Here is a 20,397-nt window from a genome sequence, read left to right as displayed (position 1 = left end):
AAAAGAAAGAAATGTCTGCCTCCCCCTGCTGAACACACCCACGGAAACTGTACTTTCCTTTTTGAAGCGTACAACATATTTGTAATGACCAGGGTGAAGTCTCTTGTTCGACTATAGTTCGTATGGCAAAAACTATGTCTTTCTCATCCCATGTACTGAATCCAATGCTAGGCATGGAGCAAGGCTTGGTAAATGTTTGGAGAACAGAAGAGAAAACAAACCTTATCCTGTGGTTAAATAGGACCCATTTTGATGCTTTTCCAATGGGTAGGCTTGTCTGACTTGTCCATTTGGAAGGGTGTGTTCCTCAGCAATAGTAGACAAATGAAGCCCCACTGTGTTGACTAATCCCTAGACAGTGCCAGTAGCTCTGGCCCAAAGTCTGGATTTGACATCTTCCCCGAAGGCCACGTTTCAGCTTTTGTTTGGAAAGGGATTGCTTAAGAATATGACCAGACCATGGCCTCTCCTCACACACACAAAATGTTCAATATCTGACGGGAGCTGAAGAAAATGGTCTCTGTAGCAAAATTTTCTTCTGATGCAAAATTTTATAAACGTCAAACTAAGGACTGGTAATCCAAAAACCTATGTCTGCTGCCTTCCCCTGCTGAACACGCCCACGGAAACTGTACTTCCCTTTTTGAAATGTACAACTATTTGCAATGACCAGTGTGAAGTCTCTTGTTCGACTATAGTTCGTATGGCAAAAACTGTCTTTCTCGTCCCATGTGCTGAATTCAATGCTAAGCATAGAGTAAGGCTTGATAAACGTTTGGAGAACAGGAGAGAAAACAAACCTTATCCCATGGTTAAATAGAATCCACTTTGATGCGATGTAATAATTTCAAATCGTAACTCCAAAATCGTTCCTATGATATTACATTGGAACAGAAATAAGACCTGTGGTTACACTAATGGAATTCCTGTCCTATAATTGAATCTAGCCTAAGGTAGAACCAGGAAAAAAATGTTAAATTTATCATGAACATAGTCTCATGTAGACCAATTCCATATTTTATGGGCTATCAGTTCATACTGAGCTGATCAATAACACAAAAAAGGAAAAATACCAGATTATGCTTCAAATATTCTCTAGCTTTTTATCTGCTTTTTATATTTTACCTCTCTGTTGTAGCAACAAAGAATTCATCTTTGAGTTCTAGCAGGATGTGGAGAAACTATTTTGAATCTATGTTTAAACACTGTATTATGTTCAGCTCAAGTGACTTAAAAACTAAAGTCTGGTATAAGCTGGATTTTTAATCTAAAGTTTATTCAAGGAAAGAATAAATAGAGGTAGCAGCACCCTATCCCAGAAAGAAATGCTTGTGGCTGTGACAGTTCCTAGGGGGTCGTTGAACATATGTATTGTGAGTAAGTGCTATATGTATTGTGAGTAAGTGCTACAGTAAAGAGAAGGAGAAGTTATTCCATTATTACTTTTAAAAGGAAATTCGGGAGACAATGGCAACTCTGCACATGCAGTGCAGAGCCTCTCAGCCTCCTCTCCTCAAACCTTTCCACTCTTGCCCATGGGTCAAAATGCAATAAAAACTGGAACCATTATTGGGATAGTAGAAAGTCTAATAAGGCCATCCCTATCATTAGCAAACAGACGATGGTGGTAATGAGCAGGTCAGTTTGGAAACCAACGGCAAGGGCAGAGACACTAAGCTGCCATGGTGCATGTGTGTGCACACGTATGCCTGTTTGTGTGCACATGTGCACAGGCATGTGTGTTCATTAGTAGTAGGATTCAAGATAAGTTGAAAGAAATCACCTTATTCAGCCCTGAGGATGAAACCAAGCACCAAGAAGAAGACATCAAGTTGCATTCAGCTCTTGGTTTCTTTAAATCTCACTCTATAAAAGTAACATTTCCAGATTAAGCATAAGAAAATTCAGTAAATCTTATGCTGAATTGTTTTAATGATAGAATAAACTTATTTTAAAGTTCACATGGAAAAATAGGCAGGTAAAAAACTAAAAACAAAGAGTAATAAAAGTCTCACTTAATAGATAATAAATGTAAATAAGTTTAATACAGGCGTGTGATACCAGGCAATTAGACCAATGGAACAGAAGAACTAGCCTGGAAAGAGATCCAGTCTTCCACTCACAGACACAGGGGTTTCCGAGATGATAAAGAGGGGTCATAGGTCAGCAAAGAAAGGAAAGATCACTCACAGTTACTGGTAAGTCAAACTACTTGCTACTTTGGAATAAATCAAATTAGATCTTCATCTCATAGCCTATACTAAAATAAGCTCCATATAAAATAATTAAATATAAAATATTTTAACTATTAAGTTGAAAATTAATTAACCTAATTTCATTAATTATCGGATGAGGATTTTCTAAGCTTAGAAGCAATCAAAGAAATTGCCAAGAAAATACCATTTAACTACATAAAAAAAAAAATTTTGCAGGAGAGAAAAAGTTGGTATAATTAAGGAGATAAGTATACTATAACTCTTTCTCATTTTATCACTTCTACAGTTATATAAAGCTGTTAAGAAGATGACAATGAGCCGAAACCGGTTTGGCTCAGTGGATAGAGCGTCGGCCTGTGGACTGAACGGTCCCAGGTTCGATTCCGGTCAAGGGCATGTACCTGGATTGCGGGCACATCCCCAGTGGGAGATGTGAAGGAGGCAGCTGATCGATGTTTCTCTCTCATCTATGTTTCTAACTCTCTATCTCTCTCTCTTCCTCTCTGTGAAAAATCAATAAAATATATTTAAAAAAAAAAAAGAAGATGACAATGAAATTCAAAGCAAAAGGCTTACAAATTAGTTTGTGATTTAATGTCACTGTGCTGCAGCTTTTACTAAGTAGTCTGCATTGCATTGTTTATGCAGAAATTCAAAACACGTCACAGAGACCATTTGGGGCGTTAGCTATTTCTAAAAGAGCACTGATACAGTAAATGTTATTTTTATATTGGAATGTGAAATTATGTAATGAGAGAGTAGTCATCTTCATCATATCTGAATAATTTTGCATCTGAATAATTTTGCATCTAAATAATTTTGTACCTGAATAATTTTGTATCAGATATGATGAAGTTGACTACTCTCTCATTACATAATTTCACATTCCAATATAAAAATAATATTTACTGTATCAGTGCTCTTTTAGAAATAGCTAACCCCCCAAATAGTCTCTCATTCAAATTGAGTACCACTGTCTGAATTTGACTAGTGATTGTAAATAGCCACCCACTGAAAATTAATTTTAAATGTAAGCAATCAAAGCAACTTTGGAAGTTGACACTCTTCCCCAGAAAAGCACCATTTTTGGATGCTTTATAAAGTCCTAACATTACCCAGGTTCACAAAAGTTATCAATTTGTTTAGTGAGTTTTGGAAATGAACAGTTATTTTTAACTAATTTGCTCCCAGATGACTCAATTACACTCTGACATAAGGTTTAACATTTATGGGGAAAAAATGGCAATTATAAGTAAAGTACAACCAGCTGAAGTGAATGGGAGATTTTTAAAGTCTGAAAAAAATAACAGGATTGCTACAAGATACATGCAAACTTATAGGGCTGCAGATGAATTTGTTTCCTTTTTCTGGACTTTAAAAACATTTCAATGTACTTTTTAAATTTCTTGCCCTGGCTATCAGGAAACTCAGAGTCAATTTTTGTATTCAAATGTGAAATCCTACTTCTAATTGGTTTACCATTTACTCTACTCCAGGGAAATTGCAAAAATTGTAATTATCCACCTCAAACTTAGCTTTTCAGTTCTTAAAAAAAAATTTTTTTTATTCTTACCCAAGGACATGTTCACTAATTTTGAGAGAGGGAGGGGGAGAGGGAGGGGGAGGGAGAGAGGGAGGGGGAGGGGGAGGGGGAGGGGGAGGGGGAGGGAGGGGGAGGGGGAGGGGGAGGGGGAGGGGGAGATGAATTGGTTGCCTCCAGTACATACTTTGACCAGGCATAGAACCCAAAACCTAGGTATGTGCCCTGACTGGGAATTGAACCCATGACTTTTTGGTGTATGGGGATGACGTCCCAACCAGCTGAGCCAGGGCAGCTTTTCAGTTCTTGGTCATCAAGTAATCTGAGGGCACAAAGAACCCAGACTGTATCGAAGGTTCAGGGTTAGAGATGAGAAGCAATTTAAATAAGGCTACTTGTGGTTTATCCTAGAAACACAGAAATTATGTCTTCCATGGACAGTGCTATGAACCTGTCCCTCTTTTTTCTTCTCTTTCTCAAGCACTTGGCAAACAAAACTCCCTAGACCAGTGATGGCGAACCTTTTGAGCTCGGCGTGTCAGCATTTTGAAAAACCCTAACTTAACTCTGGTGCTGTGTCACATCTAGAAATTTTTTGATATTTGCAACCGTAGTAAAACAAAGACTTATATTTTTGACATTTATTTTATATATTTAAATGCCATTTAACAAAGAAAAATCAACCAAAATAATGAGTTCGCGTGTCACCTCTGACACGTGTGTCATGGGTTCGCCAGCAATGCCCTAGACACATGGGAAGATGCTCAGCATCATTAGCCATCAGGAAAATGCAGGTCAAAACCAGAGGAGATGCCACTCTACACCCACCAGGATTGCTACAATAAAAAAGACAGATGATAACAAGTATTGGCAAAGATGTGGAGACACTGAAACCATAATATTCTGCTGGTGTGAATGTAAAATGGCATAGCTGCTTTGGAAAACAGTATGGCAATCCCTCCAAAGGTTAAACATTGAGTTTCCCTATGACCTAGCTGTTCTACTCTTAAATATTTACCCCAGAGAAATGAAAACATGTTTAAACAAAAAGTTATTGACAAATGTTCATAGCAGCATTATTCATAATGGCCCCAGAGTGTAAACAACCCAAGTGTACATTAACTGCTGAATGAACAAAGTAAATATTCCATAATGAAATGTTATTTGGCAATAAAAAGGAATGAAATGCGGATACATACTATTATATGGATGACATGCTAAGTGAAAGAAGCTAGTCACAAAAGACCGCATATTCCATGATTCCATTTAATGTGAAATATCCAGAACAGGAGATTCTATAGAGATAGAAAGTAGATGAGCAGTTACCTGGGGGCTGAGGGAATGGCAAGTTGGGAATGACTGTTAGTGGGTACGGAGTTTCTTTTTGGGTTATTGAAAGTCAGAATTCTAAAATAAAAATTCTAAAACTTGATTCTGGTGATTGTTGTACAATTCTATATAGACACTAAACATGTTACCTTTTATTTATATTCTGTGAGAGAAGCTGGATATTAGAGAGTTCCAACGTCAACTATTTAGGCAACATCAAGTTAAAGTTATACAAATCTCTTTCCTGCAGGAGTTCTCAGAGCCTTTACTGTGCTAAAATGAATCACCAAGTGGTGGTGGGTTTGAGTGGGATATAGGCTGTATCACTTCCCAAACAGATCTGACCTTTCTTAAGGAGCAGCATAACACTAGGTTTTGCAAAACCCACTTTCGAAAACAATGGACCTAGAAGTTTTCCCATTTGTTCATCAAGCACTACTTCACCACTTGCAATCGCCTGGAACTCAATCCTCTGGGCTATGAGATGGGGCTGATGCTTCCCCTGCCCTCATAGAGCTTATGCTAGAAGAAAGAAAAGGAATATGCTCGAATAAGTTGAACACATCAGAAGAAGCACAATGGCAATTCTACAAATCAAATACTATGGGGCCCTGTGGGAGAAATTAATTCTGACTGTGGGCCGGGGACCACTTCATGGAAGACAGAGCACTTTAGCCAGACCTTGCACTGTAGGTGGGTTCTGGACACATGGAGATGGGGGGAAGGGATGTGACACAGAAGCTTGGGTCTAACTACAGGGTGGAAGGGAAGGTGAGGTGGTTACAGCAAGGGAATAATCAGTAGGTCACGTTAGCTGGAGTATGCTGTGAATGAGGCAGAGTAATAAGACAAAAAGCTGTAGAGGATAGTGGGTTGATCATGGAAAACCTTGAATGTCAAACCCAAAATGTTTAAACTCATCCTATAAGAAATGAAGACCCATCAGAGGTTTCTGAACAGGGGAAGGGGGGTTGGTGATGGTCCTATACAAGTCACTCTCTGAGACTTGGCTGTTTCATCTGTAAAATGGGCTAACCCTACCAGCCTTATCTCATCGCAGTGTGTGAGGATCGGAGCCCTTGGCCGCAGTGCAGCCCTGAGCAAGGCTTATTGCTCAGCAGTACTACAGCTGTTTCCAGTTCCTTCGGAAGAGTGTGTCTCAGAAACACCTGACACGTGATATTTCATCTCTGTGGCAGGGCCAGATGGGAAATCTGAGATGGAAAAGGAACACTTTGAAACAGAACATATTTTAAGTTCTCTTGTAGCAGTCAAATCAGATCTGTATTTGATTTCATTTTGTTTTGTTTAGAAAGAAACAGGGACTGCAAGGAAGGAACAGCTGCCAGAAACAAGGACTGGGAAGGAGTATCAACAGCAGATTGTGTGATCTCCTCACATCAAGGATGAAGACAAGGGGTGTGTGTAAGACAGAGAGCGAGCATGAGTGAGGGTGTGTTCGAAAGTGTGTGTATGAGTGTGTGTATTCCAGAGTGCACATATGCACGCGTGTGTGGGTATGAGTGTGTTGGTGTGTCAGTGTGTCTGTCTCTGTAAAGGTGTGAGTTTGGTGTGAGTGTGTCTGTGTCTGGGGGTACACGTTTGAGGGACACAGCGGGAAGCGTTGAAGGGGGACAGAGAGAAAGGCACTCCAGCAAAATTGCTGACCTGTTTACACCTCTCCCACCATGTGGGGTACAAAGAACAAAGCAAGCCAGAGACAGTGATCCCCAGGCGCTGCCAAGACTGGCAAAACCTCCTCCCACAGGGACACCAGAGCTTTACAGACAGAAATCACTGCCAGCCCAGGAGCCTTACCGGGCTGAGCTGTCCCGGGAGCGCCGAAGCCATCTCGCCACCATTTGTTCTATTCTGTGGGCTTTCCGTGTCTCCAGCTCTTCCATTTACCTAAACGGAACAAGAGTTTCCTTGAGAAGCTAGCCCACACATTTTGAAGAGGATTCCGACAAGTCACTCCGATGCTTCCTGTATTTGCCCACTTTGAGACACGCTCATCACAGTGTGAGGGCCCTCCTTCTAGCTGGAATGAACACACACAGGCGCTCCGGGGCCACCTGAACAGCGTTAGCAGCCCTCGGCCCTGAGGAGCCCTCGGTCTCATGGTAAGCAATCGGCTTCCCAGCTAAACAGTTAAACATCAGGATGAGGGAATAAACTAGATAAGGCTTCTCCGGCTGTGACTGTGACCTCCTGGGAGAGAGATACCTTACTGCGCGACACGGCCCCCGCCCCCGACTGTGTGTGCACCCCGACAGACAGCGCGGCTCAGTGCTGCCAGCATCAGCAACTGCACGCCGCGCAGGCCTGTTCTTCTGAGTGCTGCTTCTTTTGCTCCGTGTTTTATATTTAATTTTTGAATAGGTGATTCACTGGCATAATTCAAACCCTACACCGTAAAAGGATATACAGTTGCTGTATCGTGCACTTAGAATGTTGTTAAGAGGGTAGATCTCATGTTAAGTGTGTTCTTACCACAATTTAATAAAAAGTACAGTGAGAGGTCTCTCCGCTACCCTTACCTGCCTTCATCCACCCAGTTCCCACACCCCTATGTCATCACTGCTCTCCTCCTCTATTTGTCTTTCCAGACTTTCTTTATGCCGACACAAGCAAATATAGGTTTCATATTTCCTCCTTTTAACATAACACATGTAGTACACCATACACATTGTTCTGCACCATGCTTTCTTCTCCTCAGAATATAGTATAATCATGATAACTCTCCACATCAATACATAGAATGCTTCTTCATTCTTTCTGACAACTACTGAGCATTAAATTGTATGAATGTACTGTAATTTAAAAGTAGCCCTCTCTTGATAGATGTTTGGGTTACTGCCAATCTTTTACTATTTCAAATAATATTGTAATGTATCGTTTCTGCATGTATGCAATTATATAGCTGGATAAGTTCCCAAATATTGATTTGCTAGGCCAAAAGTTATATGCATTTGTGCTTTGATAGATGGGTATTGTCAGATTCCCAAGAAAAACAATACATGTGTTGAGATTCCAGTTCATAAAACAATATATATTTATATTCTTTTCTAGTCTAGTCTATTTCACTTTCTTAAAATACTGGTCTCAAATCACCAAGTTAATTTCACAACACAATAAATAATCACACAAAATAAGATATGACATTGGGAAATAACGAGGAAACAGAGAAAATATGAAAGGAATTTTAAGAGGTTGCATTACTTAATAATACACAAAGACATTTGAAAACCTTGATGACAAAGATGGTTTTCCAGGAAAATACAAAATGACCCTAAAAGAAATAGAAAATCTAAATAAACAATTACCATAGAAGAGAAAGGTGTTAAAGAGCTATCCCTCCTGTCCCCCCCAAAAAAGGCCCAGACACAGACAGGTTGAAAGGTGAATTTTAAATCTATACAATGTACCTTATTCCTGATAATCTTTTTGTTTTATTTTAAATATAAACTTATTATTTTGGAATAATTTTAGATGTCTAGAAGGTTTCAAAGATAATATGGAGAGTTCCCATATATACCCATTATGAAATTTTCCCTAATATTAACATCTTACGTGATCATTGTACCTTTGTCAAAACTAAGAAATTAACATTGGTCCAATAATAATTGACTAAAATATAGACTTTATTCAGGTTTCACCATTTTTCCCACTAATGATCCTTTTATGTTCCAGGATCCAATCCAGGATAATGTTGCTTTTAGCCAAGTTAGTTTGTTTTCCCCCAAATGCTATTTTAGCTATTCTAGAGCATGAAGAAGGAAAGCTTCCAAGTTCTTTTTAAGCAGCCAGTACAATTGTTGATACCAATTCTGTTAAAAACAGTGCAAAAAGGGCTCTGGCTGGTGTGGCTCAGTTGGCTGGAGTGTCATCCCATGTAGCCACATCCTCATAAACTCTGGATATTATAATTTAAACATATTTGCTAACTGGATGGAACGTAACATCTAATTATTGGTTTAAATATATATATATTTAAAAATTATGTAAACTAAAAATTATATAAAATAAGCATCATATTTTAAGCATCTAATACAGTCCCTCAGAGATTACCACTGTTTGGTGGGTATTCACACTTAACTTTGCCCTAAATCTGTAGAGACCCAGAGTATGTATATTAAAATATTTAGCCCACAAACATAGAATCATGCTATACTCAGTGGTCTGCACCTTGCAGTTTTTAACCTGTGAATATATCAGGACATCTTTCCAAATTTGAGCTCATTACTGTTTTGAAATTATTTAATAATTAATACATCTAAAGATTTGTCATTCACTATGGCCATTTGCATTTATTTTTTCCTACTTCTGATTTTCCCTTATTTTCCTACTGGAATGTTTACCTTCTTGTTATTGTAAAAGGTCTTTTATAATATCGATTATTTAATGTCCCTTTCCCAAGGACACAAAGCCACATCATATTTCTGTGAGACTTAGTATGGAGGGTCAAGGATGTAGATTCTAGTGTCCTGACAACACAGAGACTGATCACAACGTGTAGAAAAGGACAGCCGACTGAGTCCACAGGATACTGTCTTCAAATAGTACCAATTGCCTCATCAGGCCCTCAGTGGGAGTAAATGAACTGGCAATCTAGGATGTGGGCATTAATCAGGTTTGTTTTATGTCTGAGCATCACATTTTCAGCACCTTTTCCTAGGGGACTAGGATGGTAAGGAGATTAAAGCCAATTCTTTGAAAAACCAGAGAATGTTTGTTGGACAATGGCCTGTGGGATCATGGTTCACAAACAGCCACCAGGCCACCAGGTGGAAGAGACATATCCCACATAATTGTGGGGAGCAGAGTCAGGACTAATGGGGGTAATGCCACAGAGAGGGAGACTTCAGCTTGGCTAAGGCTACGCCTCTTTGCTGTTCCTAGGGATCCGAGGACGGAATGAGTTTTCTCAAGAACTAGCAAGATTGCCCTAGCCAGTTTGGCTCAGTGGATAGAGCACTGGCCCTTGGACTGAAGGGTCCCGGGTTCAATTCCGGTCAACGGCAGGTACCTCCGTTGCAGGCTCTATCCCCGTGGGAAGCAACCAATCGATGCCTCTCTCATGCCGATGTTTCTCTCTCTCTCTGTATCTCCTCCTCCCTTCCACTCTCTCTAAAAATCAGTAGAAAAACATCCTCCGGTGAGGATTAACAACAACAATAAAAAAGAATTAGCAAGATCCAGGTCACTGAAGGCAGTCACGCAGGGGTTGAATAACTAGCTGCACTACGATGGAACACAGGGACACGACACCGGAACACAGCGGCCGGGTGACTTCTGCAGTTCCTCCCACCCATGCAACTGGAGGTCTAAGAACCAGGCCAGATGATATTTGTTGTGTTTTGTCTTGAAATTCCAAGACCCACATCTCCTGGAGTTTCTGGGAATCCTGAAGTAACCATGGCAGTGGAAGACACAAAATCTCTGATCTCTACGTTCTTTCAATCTCCAAATGACTGCAGAGGTGTCAGGGATCTCAGACATATCCTTAAGGACTACAGACTGTCAAGCCTGATATGGCTCAGTGGTTGAGCATCGACCTATGAACCAGGAGGTCACGGTTCAATTCCCAGTCAGGGCAAATGCCCGGGTTTCAGGCTTGGTCTCCAGTGTGGGGTGTGCAGGAGGCAGCCAATCAATGATTCTCTCTCCTCATTGATGTTTCTATCTCCCTCTCCCAATCCCTCTCTGAAATCAATAAAAATATATTAAAAAAAGAAAAAAGAAAAAGACTGTCAAGCCTTTCCGTTGCTTTCGAAGGTCACCAAACTGCAATGATTACTTAAAGGGGATTGTTAGGAAGTTGCTGCCAAATACAATTTAGCTAATTGATTTCTATAAACATATATAACTCTAATTAAGAGAATTAATTTGCATTATATATCTGGCCTGTGGGTAGGCACATGCCTTCATCCAGGGATCCCCAAAGACCAAATAAATAACTACATCAACCGAGCCATTAGAAGTGCTCCCTGACTCAGCCAGGTCTGAGCAGGAAATTTTAAAGTCAAGAAAATGACCTTCTAATGGTTTTAGTATTAGCCTCTGAATTGTTAGGCTAATGGAAGAAAATAAGAGCCAAGATAATCCCCAAACATTTGACTCTTTTCTACAATTCCACTGCCAAGAAGTCATCTGGCCTCTAATTGTTCTGTCACTCACTGTTGGACCTATTGCTAGAAAGCTTCTTTACATAAAGCTGAACCCCACCTCTCTGCAGCTTCAGTCCTCCACAGCAGCACTGCCCCCGGGCCCTCCCACCACCACCATCCAGAATAAATCAGCTCCCTCTTTCATACATCAGCCTTTCTGGACTTGAACATAGCAATCTTTTTTTTTTCAATTAGTTTACTTTCTCCTTTTTTAAAATATTTTTTTTGTTGATTTCAGAGAGGAAGGAAGAGGGAGAGAGAGATAGAAACATCAATAATGAGAGAGAATAATTGGTCGGCTGCCTCCTGCACACTCCTACTGAGGATTGAGCCCACAACCTGAGCATGTTCCCTGACTGGGAATTGAACCGGTGACCTCTTGGTTCATGGGTTGATGCTCAACCACTGAGCCACACCAGCCAGGCTGGACACTGGTCATTTTTAAAGACATTTCCCAACCCCATCCCCAGTGATTCCAATGTACAGCAAAGTTTGAGACTCACTGCACTAAACACTTGCCAGGTGATGTCATTTACTCCCACAGTTTCAGCTGCTTTAAGAACCAACTGCCTCTAAGACAGTGTTCTCAACCTTGGCTGCACGTTAGAATCACCTGGGAATCTTTTTAAAATCCTGATTTCTGGGCCCCATCCTCCGGAAATTCTGTTTCTTTGTTACTAATGTGTGGCCCCGCCCCATAACAAAGAAACAGAATTTCCGGAGGATGAGGCCCAGAAATCAGGATTTTGAAAAGATTCCCAGGTGATTCTAATGTGCAGCCAAGGCTGAGAACCACTGCTCTAAGATAGCTCCACCAAGATGTGCATGCAGTAAGCACTTGAGCCGATTATATTGAAAACAGAATTCACTGTGCTGTTGTTTTTTTCTCCACTCTTCAAATTTCCACTCGAAGGTGGAACATTTTGTTGAAGGAGACTACCTTTTCTAACTTCCCAAGTCAAAAATTTGGGAATCATTCTTGACTCCCCCCCCCCCATCCCCCCCTTTCATGCCCCACACTGAGCCAGCCACCAAGTTCTACTGACTTTGCTCCTGGTTATCTTAACCTCTCCCCTCCTCTCCTTTCTTAGGGCTAGTACTATAGTTCAAATGTTGATTCTGTCTGAGATACTATAATAACCTTCTAGCCAGTATCTTTACTTCTAGAAGCACTCTTCATCAATCTGTCCTCCACAGGCTGCCAAAGTGATACAACATGTCATTCAAATCATGCCACTTTTATTTGCAAAATCCTTCAGTGTTTCCCCTTCATCTTTAGGATAAAGTCTGAGCTCAAGAATTACAATAATATTACTAATAACTACATTAACAATATACTGCTTGCTGTGTGCCAGGAATGGGCTAAGTAATTTACATGTGTTATCTTATTTAATTCTGATTACAATCCTCATTTACAAAAAGGAAACTGAGGCATAAAGACGGTACGCATTTTAGCCCAGAAGTGGAATTTCAAATCAGGCTAGCTGGCTTGTCTCTGGAGCTGGATCAACCTTTCCATCCCCCTGCCTCCCTCTGGGCCTTGGGATTCAAAGCCTTTTGTGATCTGGCCCCTGACTATCTGTCTATCTCATCTCCCTCACACTGTCCACTCCCACAGAACTGAGTGACCTACTGTTCCCCAAACAGGCCCTGATTTCTCACACCCTCATGCCTCTCAAGATGCTTTTCCTCTGCTTGTCCTTTTTATACATCAAGTCCTATTCGCTCTTCATGAGCACTCAAGGTAGTGCACGGGACTAGCACAGACCACTTCTCTCTCCAGCTCTCTCTCTAAAAACTGACAATGCTCCATGCCCAGCTGTGCTCCAGGGCTGGCCTAAGGCTTACATTCCATTATGTTGTGACAATTCTTTAAAAACTATAAAGTGCTATGCAAATGAGCCCCCCAAAAGTCAAAAGCTAAATGAAATTGTTTTATTTTCGTTCCTTATTTTGGATCGACACCACACATCATCCCTGTTCCTCCTCTGCCTTTCCTTTTAGCCTCTGCCTCCGACAGGAATCCCCTTTTTATAGAAAGGACATGGAATGTCCGAAAGGAGGTTTATCATGGACCGAAGAACAACCAGTGTCTCACAGCTGTTTCTCCTGGTTTTCTAAGACCCTGGGGCATGTAAAGGAACTTCTGGCCATCTTACATTTTTACAAGGAAAGTACCCTAGATCATCATCACCCCAGAGTGACAGCCCCCAAATGAAACTTGACCTCAACCTGTCCTTATGACTTTTGCCATGTCGGCAAACTGCCAGACTGCCACACCTGTAACGTACATAGCCTCTGTAAAAGGATTCTACTTTAGCTTCACCCTAGACCCGTGGTCGGCAAACTGCGGCTCGCGAGCCACATGCGGCTCTTTGGCCCTTTGAGTGTGGCTCTTCCTAAGCCTTAGGAGTACCCTAATTAAGTTAATAACAATGTACTTACCTATACAGTTTAAGTTTAAAAAATTTGGCTCTCAAAAGAAATTTCAATCGTTGTCCTGTTGATATTTGGCTCTGTTGACTAATGAGTTTGCCGACCACTGCCCTAGACAACACTATTCATTAAATCACAGGTTTGATCATGCTGGAGTTTTCCTTCCCGATACACATTAAAATAAATATACAACTATTTAAACAAAAATGTTCATCCATGTATCACCTAAAATCATCTTGTGCCATGTGGTACAAAGACAAGCCTCTGGGAAACATGGGTTCAGGACAACATCATGCCACTCAGATTTCATATCTGCATAACAGGATTTGATGTCTGTCAGGAAGGGCTTAGCTTCTTATCTAGCTCTGTACAGATGGCCTCTGCATGGCCCTCTGGGAGCTACAGGGCAGCACGAGGCACAGTCAGCACTAATGGGGCCTAGGCTGTGCCTTTCTCTTGCTAGTAATCTCAGGACATAGGGACCCAGGCCACCCCAAGTAGGAGACTAGAAGCTGATCACACAAGCCACCCACTTTCTCAGATGGACAGTGAACTGGATGTGGGAAAGGGTTGATGCTAACAGTGATGCTACCTGCAAGGTCTCACCTCACCACAGCTATACCTGAAGGGGCCCCATAAGTAGCCTCAAGGTCAATGGCAGAATGACATTGCTTGGTCAGCTGTGGCTACTAAACCCCTTGTGTCCACCCTACGCAGGAACAGAGCGCTGTACAGGGAGACAGAAGATCTGAAATCAGGTTCCTGCTTTGTTACCAGCAGGACACATGGCCCAAGTCATTTCCCTTTCCTCCCTGAGCCTCAACTTTCCTATCTGTGAAGTTAAGGGGTTAAGCATGGATAAACCTTGAAACCATTATGCTAAGTGAAAGGAACAGTCATCAAAGACCACATACTGGTGGTCCCTTTCACTGAAGGAGAAAACACAGGGAGAGGGCAGGTTGTGAGGAAAGATGAAGGGTTTGGTTGGGAACAGCTGAACTGGCGTACTGGAGGACCATTCATGGATATGTCCAGTAGACCATTGGAGCTGAAATAAAAACTAGATGGTCATCAGGTTGAAACCATGAACACGAATGATTATCCTGAGAGGAGCTACATATCCAAATCACTGAGGTCCTTTAAATGACACCAACGCCCAGTTCCACATAGGATTTCTTTCATTTGGAAGTCCAGAATAGGCAAATCTATAGTGACAGAAAGCTACTAGTGCTTGCTTAGGTCGAGGGAATTGGGGGATAGAGAATAACAAAATAGACAAAGCTGAGTACCCTCATGACGCTTACATTCTAGGGACAACTCTCACTAGACAAGAAACAATAGACATAATAAAGGAAATTAATTAAGAATATTAGAAAGTGATAAGGGCTAGGAAGCAAAAAGAATCAGATTATCCGTGCCATGGAACAGGAAGTCAGAGGTTGGGCTGAAGTCCATTCCCTTGGAGATCTTGTTATGGGTTCTCCCACTCATATCTCCAGAGAACCCCAGAGTTCCTCTCTTTCTTTCCAGTTCTCTAAGTCAAACCTCCAGGGAAGTGCTTAGCTGTGACATCCCTGGACAAACACCACCATGGCTCCCACTTTCCGTTCTTCCTCCCTGAGTCAACTCTAACATCCACACTTTCATTCAAGAAACGCTCATTGATTAGCAGCAAGGTGCCAGGTACAGGGGCTGAGGGAGACACTGAGATAAGCAAGCACAGTTCTCACCCTTAAGGAGTCCGGAATTCATCCGGGGAATCAGAGATATAAACACCTACCTGTAATTCGGAGCAGAATGGAAGAGGAGGTCTGCTAGAGACATGAGCAAAGGTTGCAAGGGATCTGCACCACCCTCTACAGCAGCGGTTCTCAACCTGTGGGTCGCGACCCCTTTAGCGGTCAAACGACCCTTTCACAGGGGTCGCCTAAGACCATCCTACATTTCAGATATTTACATGACGATTCATAACAGTAGCAACATTACAGTTACGAAGTAGCAACGAAAATAATGTTATGGTTGGGTCACAACATGAGGAACTGTATTTCAAGGGCCAGAAGGTTGAGAACCACGGCTCTACAGTTTTCAAAGCACTCCCATAGCATGGATGATCTCAGTTGGTGGTCACATCTGGACCCGCCTCCTTCCACGCTATGACAGTGCTGCTGGGCTCATGGCTCTTCCCCAGGGACCTCTCACGTCAAGAGCACAGGCTTTGACATGACCTGAGTTCCAATCCCAACTCTCACTAAGCATGTGCTAACCACCATTCTTGACAAGTACTTTAGCCTCCCTCAACCTGTACTGTCACATGTGAAGTGGGCTGCCTTCACCTACCTCACACTAAATTAGATTCTATATACATATGAAGTATTACCAGAATACACTGGATGCACAAAGAAAGTCCTCATAATGGTAGTTATAATAATGTTGCTGTCAATTTCAGGTTATCCTCTCATCTATATTGTGACTTATGTGTTCCATCCATGTCTTTTTTGTCATCCTAACATAATTCCTAGGCTGCATGTCCCTCCAATTGCCCTCGGTCCTAACGACTGGGCAATAAATTATTGAATAAACGAATCAATCAAAGGGAAATTGGAATAACAGAGAGAGAAAAGGCATAGATAAGTCTCGAGTGTCTGGTCTGGATGCCTGGAGATGGTGGTCCCTTTCACTGAAGGAGAAAACACGGGGAGAGGGCAGGTTGTGAGGAAAGATGAAGGGTTTGGTTGGGGACAGCTGAACTGGCGTACTGGAGGACCATTCATGGATATGTCCAGTAGACAGCTGGAGCAGAAATAAAAACTAGGCGGTCATCAGGTTGAAACCATGAAATGAATGATTATCCTGAAAGGAGCTGCATATCCAAATCACTGAGGTCCTTTAAATGACACCAATGCCCAGGTTCCATCAGCCCAGAGACGGGCATTTAACTGGTCTGGGGTGGGTCCTGGTCAGGGTTTGTTAAAGGAACTATCATTGTAATGTGCAGATAGGGTTGAGCACCACTAGGGTAGAAAGAGCAGAACTACGGAAGGAATGAACAAACCCTGAGTGGCACTATCCTTTCTGGGCCTGAAAACCCAAGAGAGTCATGAAGCAAACTGAGAAGAAATGGTCAGAGAGAACTGAGAGCTGGGGAGAAGGAAGGTTAAAAAAGGGGTATGGAAATACTTTGGTGGTTCTCCCATAAGTTAAACTATAGTTATCATTGATCCAGAAATTCCATTCCTAGGTATATACTCAAAAGAGTTGAAAGCAGATGTTCAAACAAAAACTTGTACATGAATGTTCATAGTGACACTGTGCACATAGCCAAAAGAGGGAAACTACTTAAAGGTTCATCAATGGATGAATGGATGAACACATTGTGGCATATCCATACAATGGAATATTACTCAGCCATAAAAAGCAATGAAGTACTGACACATGCTACAACATGGACAAGCTTCAAAAACATTATGCTAAGTGAAAGAAGCCAGACACAAAAGGCTACATGTTGTATGATTCCATTTATATGAAATATCCAGACTAGGTAAATGCATAGAGATAGAAAACAGATTGGTGGTTGCCAACTGCTCAATGGAGGAGGGTATGGGGTGTGTCTATTTAGTGGAATTAGATAGCGTTAATGGTTGCACAACATTGTGAATGCACTTCATGCCACTACATTGTGCACTTTAAAATGGATTTTTAAAAATAAATTTTATGATATATACATATATATATATTTACCATATATTTACATACACACAAAAGAATATGTGACCATTCATGCCAAGTCAGTCAAGATAACCAAAAGATCCATCCTGAAAAGGGACCACAGCCTTGCAATTGTGACCTCCCTGGTGCCACTGATGGCTGTACAGCCACACCAACCAGGGTGGTACTGGAAGCCTATTAAGGCCCTTCCAGTCCTAGAGGTCCTTGATGGGCTAACTGGTTTCCTCTGTGCCAAGGGCAACACAGAAAATGACGCCCAAGGTCTCACGAGGCGTCCATTTTATGGTTGTCATATTTATTCTGTGCCCCATCTCCAGCCGGTTCTGTCCAGCCATCTTTGGTTAAAGTTAATAGCAATGGCATTAAGTCAATAAGCCTCAGAGCATCCCAGGGAGGCAGGTCACCCTCAAGCACATTATCCCCCACCCTTAACAGATGGGGAAATGACGCCACAGGAAGATTAAATAACCTGCTCAGCCTCAACAGCCTGCCACAGGTGGAGCACGAGCCAACCCCAGCCCTCATGCCCTCTCGTGAACGTGAACGGAGAATGCCCTGGATAAAGGGTCCCATACAGTGTGGGTGATTTGCACAACAGAGGAAAAAGAAATAAGCACAGAGGTGACCCTTAAAAACACTCCAATGTCCCTTTCCCTATGTCTCCCCAGAACGCCATGAGAGAAGGGTGGTTTTTAATACACAAGTCTTAGATGAGAGCTGGTGTGGGTGTGGGAGTGGTCCTCAGAGGGTGTGGGTATGGAGGCAGTGAGAGGTCAGAACAGGCCTGTAGGCAGCAAGTGGCCTCAGTGACTCGGATCAAAGGAAGGGCCAGGCCAAGCAGGGTTCTATCGGTGACCTCTATCCTCTGTCCCCCACAGGGCTCTGCACAAACTGGTGAACTCTGGCCTGAAATTATGTCCATTTCATTCCTTTACACAAGTGAGTGCTTGGACATCTAACATGGGCAAGTCCCTGAGAAACACATACAGATGAATTGGACTATCCCTGCACTCAAGAAACTTGAAATACCATCAAGGAGTATTCATAAATCTCTAAAATACAAAGCAAAAATTAGTAAGGACCACAGCAGAGAGGCTGGTAGAATATCTGGGGATTGGACGGTGGGAGATCACATCAGCTGTGGACACAGTAGGGTGATACCGGAGCAGGCCTTGTGTAAGAGGTGACCAAGCTGTGAAGAAGAGGCAAGTGAGACCTGCAGGAGTGGAGAGAAGGGCACTGGGGCAGTGGCTGGGGAATGGAATAGAAAATGCAAAGAAAGGAGACGGCACAGAGCTACACTGAAGACAAGTTCAGGATTAGGGCTGAGGGGGACAACGAGTCTGTGAAGCAGGGTTGAGAGATTTAGTGTAGGAATGGCAGGTAGAAGCCATAACATCAAAGGTCTTAAGTGTGGAACTAAGGAGGTTAAATGTCCCTCCTAGCGACATTGCTCAGCACTGTAGCTTGTTCACAGTAGGCACTCAAATGTTGGTAGAGAAAAATGCAGAAAGGCGATTTAATTTGTGGGAAATACAGGACAACTGTGGAACAAGACACCAAAATATTGCCTCAGTTTTTAAAAACCAATTAATATCTAGTCAGTACAACGCCTAAGTTTATTTTAACTATCTAAAATATATGTTTTATTCCGCCCTAAATGGAGACCATAATAGTTGCCATCCGCTTCTCACCCAAGAACGCTGTGAAAATTAATGATGAGGTAATGTCTGTGAAATGTTCAGAGCTCTTTGGAGATGTGTGGCAAAAGGCATCGCTAGAATTAATATTTAAAGAGATTCCACCCAGCTCTGATCTCTTTTTCTGCAGACTAATGTTACGTCCACGGGATAAGGTGGATGCCAGATTGGCCTCTAAATAAACCTTTCCAACAGACAGCGCCCAGAGCAGGTGCCTTCTCCTGAGTCCCTTACATGTGGCTGATGCAACCACACCAACAAAGCAGGAGAGGTTTCCTATTGGGCCATCCAGGTTTATCCAAGGCTGTGGGGGCAGAGAGCATCAGACAGCAAAGCAAAGTAGATTTCAAACGGTGGTCTTTTTTGGGACCCCACTGATGAAGCATGAGTCCAGTGAAGACTTCAAGGGGAATTTTAGCAAAACCCACATCCTAAGCCAGTTAACATTTTTAGGTCGAACGTAGTACCTAAGAAAAGAAGAAATGAGAATAGCTCCGTGGGCTCAATTACAAATGGAGTGGCAAAAATAATTTCAAAAGTTCAAGGGGAAAAAAAATCAATCTATTTCCTTCCCCAAAGCTTTCACTTCTATAAATACACTCACACAAATGGACCTAAGACCACTCTGCCTTCTGAAAACACTACCTGTCTGGAATTTGCAAGATAAACAATGTGTCTGAATTGCTTTCAACCCAATGAGACTCCAACAATGCTCTCCAATGGCTTCTCTCTTCTTCTTACATAACACTCATTCTCCCCCACCCACCCTCCCCCACCCACCCACCCCCACCCCTGATTATAAAGGTAATATATGTGCTTGGTAGAAAATTTGGAAATTTTTCTTCCTGGAAAAGAAGAAAATAAAAACTTATCCACTATACTCCACAAGCTGCTAATTACACTTCTAGACTTTTGGGTGAAAATACACATTTTCAACATAATTGGGAACTTACTGTATGTACTGGTTTATAGCCTGATTTTTCTCTTAAAACAATTCTCCTGCCTCTTTCTTGTTCTAAAACATTCTTTTTCATATCGCTAGGAGGGTCGTTTGTAAAGCTATCGCTGGACAATTGGTTTACTTTAGCAATGTCTGTATTACAATGTTGAGATAAGCATCTTTGCATAATACATCTCTAGTTATTCGCTGAGGATGGATTCCCAGGAGAGGCACTGCTGGGTGGAAGACTGCACAGGTTTTTAAGGCTTTAGATATGGCCAAATTGCCCTCCAGAAAAGTTAACCCAGGCTCACTCCCTCAGACAATGGGAAAGTTATTT

At 42.0% G+C, this 20,397-nt stretch overlaps 1 protein-coding gene across 1 annotated transcript in view; it reads right to left on the bottom strand.

Annotated features, from left to right (window-relative positions):
• Positions 1–20,397, bottom strand: part of FRMPD1 (FERM and PDZ domain containing 1) — a 66,358-nt gene that overhangs the window by 32,897 nt on the left and 13,064 nt on the right. The window contains exon 2 of the mRNA XM_081102881.1: positions 6,904–6,993. Within this exon, the coding sequence (XP_080959007.1) occupies positions 6,904–6,989 (86 nt within the window). The 5' untranslated portion in view covers positions 6,990–6,993. The remainder of the gene's footprint in view (positions 1–6,903; positions 6,994–20,397) is intronic.

Source organism: Myotis nattereri (assembly GCF_964212035.1).
Source record: "Myotis nattereri genome assembly, chromosome: 12".
NCBI classification, from domain to species: domain Eukaryota; kingdom Metazoa; phylum Chordata; class Mammalia; order Chiroptera; family Vespertilionidae; genus Myotis; species Myotis nattereri.
Note: the sequence above shows the minus strand (reverse complement) of the source record. Positions and strands in the feature narration are given on the sequence as shown.